Here is a 7898-nt window from a genome sequence, read left to right as displayed (position 1 = left end):
TTTTTTTTTTTTTTTTGTACTGAGGACTGTTGAACCCAAGTCCCTCACTATAACCCCAGCCCTTTTTAGAATGTTTTGAGACAGGGTCTCAGTAAGTTGCTCAGGTAGGCTTGAACTTGTGATCCTTCTGCCTCAGCCTCCCGGAGGGCTGAGAGTACAGGTGTGTGCCTCCACACCTCTTTAACACGAGTTGTTTTTGATTCTCTTCTCTAATTGCCCATCATGGCTCTCCCTGCAGCCGCATGCTGAGGCCTCTTTCTGAACTCCAAGCTCACATCTACCCAACTGCTCCCCGGCATCTCCGCCTGGATCTGCAGCACAGCACTGCAAACTGAGCTGCTGTCTTTCCTCACGCTCCCCACCCCTCAGGGGTTATGAGCCTCCATCTTACCTGCTGCTGTGATCAAGTCTGAGTGCCCCTTACCTCTCCCTTAGTCCACGTGTGGACTGACAGCTCTGCTCCGTCCATATTTAGAACCCCTTTCCCTAAGTGTACCCTTTGCTGTCGCCCTGGCTGAAACCTTCATTGTGATTGTGCAGCCTAACAGGTCTCCCAGCTTCCACCTTCAGTCATCGGAATAACTGGAGTGGTACCTTTGAAAGGGAAGTTGGGACATGTTACTTCTTGGCTTCTTTCTTCATTTGGAGAAAAGCCGAAATCTGTACCATAATTTTCTCTTCTGTACACTCTCCGACCTCTTTCTAGCATTGTTTCTTGCTTTTTCCTTGCTCTCACTCTTCTCCAGCCACACTGGTCTGCTGCCTCAGGACCTCTGCCTGTGCTGTCTGCCCCAAACGGTCTTCCGCTGGATGTGCACATGGCTTGGTTCTTACCTCCTTCAGGATTCTGTGCACGTCTCCATTTCAGTAACCACCCTACACTCCCTCACCTAAACTTAGCACACCTGAAAACCTTCACTGCTCTTCTGTCATTTCTTGCCTTAGCGTTTTTTCACCATGACACACCCTCCTCTAACTTCCGATCTGCCTCTTCACTAGAATGTGAATCTTTTATTTTTTTGGTGCTACCGGGGATCGAACTCGAGATCTTGCACTTGCAAGGCAGGTGGCGGAACCACTGAGCTAAATCCCTGGCTAGAAAGACAGAGATTATTGTCTGCTGTGTCTATGGTTCTACTCAGTATCTAAACTATGCCTTGTACATAAGTGCTAAAACAATTATCGAATGAAATAAATGATTTTCCCCCAGAGGATCACTATCTTCCAAGCCTAGTGTTATGTAATCCCACCTTTTCAAAAACTGGTTAATTCTTGCCCGTCTTCGGTCTGTTGGCACTTCTTGGGTTCTTCACTAATTCCCAGAAGTTCGTCACTTGATTCCTATCCCAAGCAGCACCAGGAACTTTGTCTTAATTTCTTCCATAGCAGTATTTGTTATTCTTTCAAGCCTGAAAGTCATGTCCTTGAAGAAAGTAGAGGAAGCACTGAATGCTTCTGTCTTCTTGTTACATTTTATCTATCCCTTCTGAGCCCAGGACTGAACTTTTCTTTCTTCCTCAGTACTAGGGATTGAACCCAGGGTTTCACACATGCCAGGCTAGTGCTCTCAAGGAGCCACATCCCCAGCCCCTTCTTTGATTTTGAGCCCTAGGCTGGGCTTAAGCTTGTACTCCTCCTGCCTCAGCCTCCTAAGTAACTAAGATTACAGATGTCAAAGCCATGCCTAGCCAGGAATTACCTTTTAGTTGGTCTATTTTCTTAAGAAAAATTTTCACTGCTTGTAGTATTTTTGACAACCATCTACAGGCAATAATACATTATACTTCTGTAGCCCTTTGAAAATCCTCTGGCCCTGCCTCTAGAACCTTTTATTTATTTATTCAACAACTATCGATAGCACAAGGTAGGCAGGAATACAGGGAATCAGAGCAGGAATAAGGGCAGAGTCATCTCAAGCGGAAGTGAGAAAAAGGCGCCAGGGCCAGGAGGAAGAAGGATGCTAGATAAGGAGGTCCAGGAGTCCCTCTGATGACGCCTGGGCTGAAAGATAAGACGTGGGCCCTGGAGGACCCTGACGGACAGCGGTCTGGGCAGAGGGATCAGGTGTCCAGGGACACAAAGGCCAGTGTGGCTCAAGTGCAGTCAGTGTGGGGAGGAGGACCAGAGCAAAACCAAGCGAGGTGGGAGTGCTCTGGGCCGGGGGGAAGGAGTCAGAACTTGCCCCATCACCATGGGAAGTGGGATAGTTTCAGGCAGGAGAGCGGGGGACTGAGACCAGGGGGAGGCTGTGATTCTAGCAAGAGTGAACGTGGGCAAGGGTAAGTAGTATGGGCAGGTCATAGGGTGACCTGGCTGTGTGGCAACAACAGAGTGCAGGCCAGCCTGGTGTGACCTCTGGAGACAGAAGGAGGTGGCTAATGGCAGCACCAGTCCCAACTCCTGGCCTAGACTTTTCTCCTTGTTTCTCCAGTGGGAGGGAGGAAGCTTCAGAGGTTGGTGCTGTACCTAGATCAAAGGCATTTCGCATACAGACCGTGGGAATGCAAACTTGAGGGCGCCAGCAGTCTGGGGTCTGAAGAGTTTGGAGCTGAGCGCACTTCCTGCCACAGGCCATCCTTGGAGGCCTGTTCCCTCCACGACACTGCCACCCAGTGGCCTAGGGTCGGACTGCAAGGGCAAGACGAGTAACTCAGCCTTTCCCTTTCACCCAGGTCTTCAAGTGGACCGGAAGCAACTCCTTCTTTGTGAAAGGGGACTGGGATTCACTTATGATGGGCAGTGGCAGGTACGTGTCCCTTTCCCCCTCCTGGAAGGTACTGTGGGGCTTGGCCGGCCCGGATGGACAGGAGAGGCTGGTGGTTCACTTTCGGTCCAGTCCTTCAATACCACCGAGCAAGGAGAAAGGACACGTGAACCTCACATCAAGCTGCGTACAGCTGGTGACAGCTTAGTCTGGATTTCTGTAATTTTGGTTGGATGAGGCTAGATGAAACATTTACCAGTCAGCCCAGTGATCCTAGGGGACATAAACCATTAGAGGAAGGGAAGCAAGTTGCACCTGCCCAAGAACCTGGCCCACGCGCATGTATGAGCCTGTGAAAGGACGAGAGAGGCAGAGAGCATGAGGTTAAAAAGCCTGGTCTCACATGTCTCCTCCCAAGAAGAAGAAAGCTTTGTCTCTTCAAATTCAGGCACAAGTTTTACCTGGAGGGTGAAGATGAAAGCACTGATTAGTACCAGGCAAATTTTCTGCTTTCCTCACTGCCTGAAAAGCCTTGCCTGAGAGTCAGCTTGGCAAGAATGCATCAGTCAGTGCTGATTTGCAGTAATTCACTTCCTGGCTCCCGCTCAGGTTTTCTGTCAAAGGCAGGGGGATTAGAATGTTCCAAATGTCCCCAAACTGGGCTGGGATGGCGTGCCATTACATGTATTTGCTAAAATCACGGCATTGCTTTAAAAATGTTCTACCCTGTAGGGAACAAAATGCCAAGTCCTCCAAAAGTTGGGGTAAATCCGTTTAAGGGAAGATGACATTGTATAGCCACGGGCTGCTGGTGGTAGTGCGTTCTAAAGGCCTGACACATAGGAGTGAGCCAGGCCCAATGTCCTCTCTCTAGTGGCCATTTTGGGCTGTGGCTGGATGGAGATTTGTATCACGGGACAAGCAAACCCTGTGCGACCTTCAACAATGAGGTACTGGCCCGGCAGGAGCAGTTCTACATCAGGGAACTGGAGGCCTGGGTTCTGAGCTGAGGCCCCACGTGGCAGCACCCCGGGCGGCAGGAACGCGGACCTGCTTGTGGGTGATAGCCCTTCCTACTTGGAGCCGACGGTGACTGCAGCTGACTGCAAGCTCCTCACCGCCTGGGGACGGACGTGATGGGGCAGGGTCCTGCAGAAGGGACTCTGGAGGTGTCGAAGACACTTACACCTTCCCCAAGACACAGAGTCCCTCCTGAAAATGATCTTAGAGGAATTCTACAAATACTGCAACATGTTTATTTGCAGAAAATCAGAGGACATTAAAACTTAAAATTGTCTAAAATTCAACTCCTCTCAAACAGTAACATTTTCGTGTACAGTCTTCCAAACCATTTTCTGTAGGTAGAGATGCTGCTTTGTATGTTTTAGAAATCACTTTAAAGAATACCATCAAACCTCAGGAACCTGTGCTCAGCCAGTGAAACTAATAAAGACTCTAGTAACACCCTTCTTTCTCCTGCCTATTGCCTGTTTTAATAGCTGCGGGATTTTTGCATCCATTACTTAATTTCACAGGGAAGACAAAAGCAGCAAATGTCCTATTTGGGCAAAGAAACCGAACCATCGTAGGCTGCTTCAGGCAGGTCAAAAGAGAGAAAGGAGTATGTTTTATGGCAAACAGGACCCTGCAAAGTAAGGAAACAGCATATCCCTTCCCACATCAGTGCTGCCACCTACCAGAAGGAAAAATGCTTTCACTTGCCCCGCTGTTCAAGGAAAACCAGCCACCTGGGACTGTGTTACACCCCCCACCCCAGGCAGATTCAGCACAGTGTTGAGATACCAGGAAGCACGTGGGTGGAATCCTACGTGAGACCCAGTCCAAGGTGGGCACACGACCGTGCAGGACAAAGTGGTGAAGGGACACGCCGCTGGCTTCAGGATGGACACACAGTCACATAACTTTATTGCAGCTGTTTTCCACACCCAGTTAAGTAACCAGTCCCCCCTTCAAGCTGAAGTTCTATTTGCGTTCGTAAAGTGACAACCATGTTCAATAACTCTAGAGATTAAGCTGTTGAAATCTCCATTTTTACATGGTGTTATGATGTTTCTTAAAAATTTAGACTTGTAAGAGGCATACGGTTCTGGTAATTAAAGCAGCTGCAAACAGCATAAAGTGCAGTCTTATAAGGAACAAAAGAAGTGAATAATACAGGTTTTTCGGGTAACAATGATACAGTATTAGGACGACAAAATTCCAGAGTAAAACCACGCATGATTTTAAAATCAAGTTGGCAGAAAGAAAACAATCTGAGGAAAGTATCACATTCTTGGACTTGAGTCTGGGCACATGAAGTGGAGACCTAAACAGTTGTCTCTTGATGTGTTAGAGGTGCTTGGCTCGGCAGACACAGGCCGGAGCCTCACTTGTGCGTTAATGAGCGTCCCCAAACACACAGCATGGGGCGAGAGAGGACAGGACAGTCCTGCCTACGCTCCTAGGAAAGACAGTCGCCCTGCTTCTGCACTGAGGAAGAGCGGGCACCTTAACACAGGAGGGCAGACCCAAACACTGCACTGAGAGTGGGCGGGACAGAGTCTAGTTACACAGTGCAAAGCGATGGCACAACACTGTGTAAGAAATGAGGGGCTCCTAGTCTCTGTCCCCACTGCCCTGCACCTCCAGCATCTTCTGGTCACCAATTGCTCACCATCCCCTTTGGCTCCAATTCTGGACCTTATTCTTGAATTTCTATACCTTGTGGGGAATGGGGCAGGTTCCCGGGTACAGCTGCCCTGCTTAACCAGGGTGATACCCATCCCATGGCTGGAAGAATCAAGTTACCAAGGGAAAACTGGTTCTGATCTCCTCTTAGCCTCAACGAAGGCAGTGCAATCCAGTCTGCTTTAAAATCTGTAAAATGCACTGAACCAGCAAAAACAGGCCCAGGTGAGTGGTCCTGAGGACAGTCCTTGTGATATTCCAAGCCACTCACTGGGCAGGCTGAGAGAGCGGGCACAGGGTGGACGGTCGACTGTAGGCTGGGCAGAGGTGAGGCCCTTCGGCTGGGGCAGTGAGGACTCAAGAGGGAGAAAAACTGCCGGGTCTGGGGCTACAACGGACTGAGACAGCAGCCTCGTCTGAGGGATCCCTCTGCTTTGTGGTCTCCTAAGAGGGAGCTTTATGCTCTAGTTAAGAGAAGGTCTGCACTGGGGATGTGGCTCAGTTCAGCGGTACAGTGCTGGCCCAACATGCAAGAGGCCCCGGGTTCCACCCTCAGCACCACAGAGGCAGAAAAATGAGGTCTGAACTCTCAGGTCCTCTCACCCAAGAGGTGGCGCTTAGATCTCCTCACCTCCTCCTGTTTCCCCCAACCTGGTAGCCTATGGGGGTGGGAGAATGATGGGAGGGTCCTTCCTTTGATCCCCTGAGGAGCAATAACCTCAAACTTGGGGTGATGGGCACCTCCTTAGGGGCTAGGATTTTTCTTTTTAACTATGTCTGCTCATGACAATTCCGTATTTCTAAATAAAAAGAAAGAAAACAATCACTGGTCATAAGAGATTAGATTTTAAAAAGTTGTTATTCTAAGAAAATAAGACTACTAAAGGAGAAAGGTTAGTAATGTTAAAAATAGGCACAGTAATTCTTTTCATAATATGTGTAACAAGATTTGCCTAATAAATTTTTTTTTAAGAATTACTTACCTTCAGGATGTGTATACATTCAAAATACAAAATAAAAAGCACCAGTTACTAAGTTTATGGAACTCTATGGTTAAATCCCCCAACTTGTGTTGCGAGAGGGCTTTTTGTAAACAACCAACTGCAGACATTCACATCGAGGTGTCCTCAAGCAACGTGGACTCATCGTTACGCACCGCAGAGTCACCCTTAAACAGCTGGACCCTGGATCTGGATGCTTCTGGCGGGTGAGCTACAGTGTAATTCCACTCTGGTTTTCGAGGTGTTATAAGGGGGGCTACAATATCACCATCCTAGCAGAGAGAGAGAGAAAAACAAGGAATAGAGAAAAGCCAGTCTCCGTCACTTCACCTCTAGGAGTGTCTCAGGCACACACACCCTTGGTTTGCAGCTAGACTCTCCTAAACGGATTTACTCTCAGGAAAGTCCAAGTGACATATGCCCTGTGCTCGGGCTAAATAAGAAACACCACAGTCCTAAGCTAGTAAGGCCTTCATGAAAAGAGCCACCAGAGTACACTCTCAAGGTGCCTGGCTGGGGATGTAGCTCAGTGGTGTAGCACTTACCTAGCAGGTAGAAGGCCCTGGGTTCCACCCCCAGCTCCGGGCCAGAGTGGTGATGGGGGAGCTGGAACAGTACCCCTCTGCTCAGGCCTGTGCACTCCTTTTCACACACCGTCACAGAACACAAACACCTCATTTTTCCAGGGCAGAGAGAGGAGCTGCTGAATTACATTACATCCCCAGTCCTCCTTTACTTCTGTTTTTTAAATTTAAATTTTTATTAGTATACATTTACAGCACATAATGAGTATATTCATCAAGGGGAGTTAGTACATGTATAGAACACCTATTCTGGTTTCAACTCGGTGAATGTTTTACAAACGTGAACTTGAAGATGCTACTCTCCCTGGTTCAGTGGCTCCCACCTGCTCTTGGCCGACAGAACTCAGTAGAAAACTTCAGACAGCTCACACTCAAGGCTCCTCCCTAAAAGGCACCACCATGTCCTCTCTCATCTTCTGCCCCAGCCCATGCTGCCTCTGCCTCAGTATCTCCCTGAACGAGTTACAGAGCTAAGCCTGCTCCCTGACTCTTTCGGTCTAAGCTGCTCAGCCCTCCTTTAGACAGGATTTTCCCAACCAGGTCTGGCTAGATCTTCCTCCTTCCTGTCCCTCTAAGACTCAGTACTGGCCTACCCCAAAGCACTTACCATGCTACTGCAACTGTCACTTTCTTGTGTGCTTGTTATCCCCAACCAGAGCGACACCATGGGATTAAGGAAACGATGCGTGTCACAGATACCGACCCATCCCTGGTACCTAACACAGAGCCCAGCAAAAAATACTCAGTGAGTGAATGTGCCTAGATGGAAGGCAGTTATTACCACATGGCCACATCTCAAGAGCCTCTTGTCTCCCTGCTTCCAGCCTCCTCAGATCCCAACCCAGCTGCAGCTAGGACGGTCAGTGTTTTAGTTTCCTTCGCTGCTACAGCACCTGAGACGGGCAGGACTTCCTATTCCCA

The 7898-nt window shown here is 48.8% G+C and overlaps 2 protein-coding genes across 6 annotated transcripts in view; one reads left to right on the top strand and one right to left on the bottom strand.

The window, feature by feature from the left end:
- The window catches only part of Tldc2 (TBC/LysM-associated domain containing 2), a 12510-nt gene extending 8307 nt beyond the window's left edge, over positions 1 to 4203 (top strand). For all 4 annotated transcript variants that reach the window (XM_019209916.2, XM_010640021.3, XM_019209917.2 and 1 more), the window contains 2 exons: positions 2673 to 2746; positions 3579 to 4203. In XM_019209916.2, the coding sequence (XP_019065461.1) occupies positions 2673 to 2746; positions 3579 to 3653 (149 nt within the window). In that variant the 3' untranslated portion in view covers positions 3654 to 4203. The remainder of the gene's footprint in view (positions 1 to 2672; positions 2747 to 3578) is intronic.
- An 842-nt stretch (positions 4204 to 5045) lies between these two features.
- Positions 5046 to 7898, bottom strand: part of Samhd1 (SAM and HD domain containing deoxynucleoside triphosphate triphosphohydrolase 1) — a 55021-nt gene continuing 52168 nt past the window's right edge. For both annotated transcript variants that reach the window (XM_010640022.2, XM_010640023.3), the window contains one exon: positions 5046 to 6665. In XM_010640022.2, the coding sequence (XP_010638324.1) occupies positions 6504 to 6665 (162 nt within the window). In that variant the 3' untranslated portion in view covers positions 5046 to 6503. The remainder of the gene's footprint in view (positions 6666 to 7898) is intronic.

This window comes from Fukomys damarensis, unplaced genomic scaffold (assembly GCF_012274545.1).
Source record: "Fukomys damarensis isolate Sample0158 unplaced genomic scaffold, DMR_v1.0_HiC HiC_scaffold_22, whole genome shotgun sequence".
In the NCBI taxonomy this organism is placed as follows: Eukaryota; Metazoa; Chordata; class Mammalia; order Rodentia; family Bathyergidae; genus Fukomys; species Fukomys damarensis.
The sequence above is the reverse complement of the archived record's forward strand: the minus strand, read 5'-3'. Positions and strand labels throughout refer to the sequence as shown.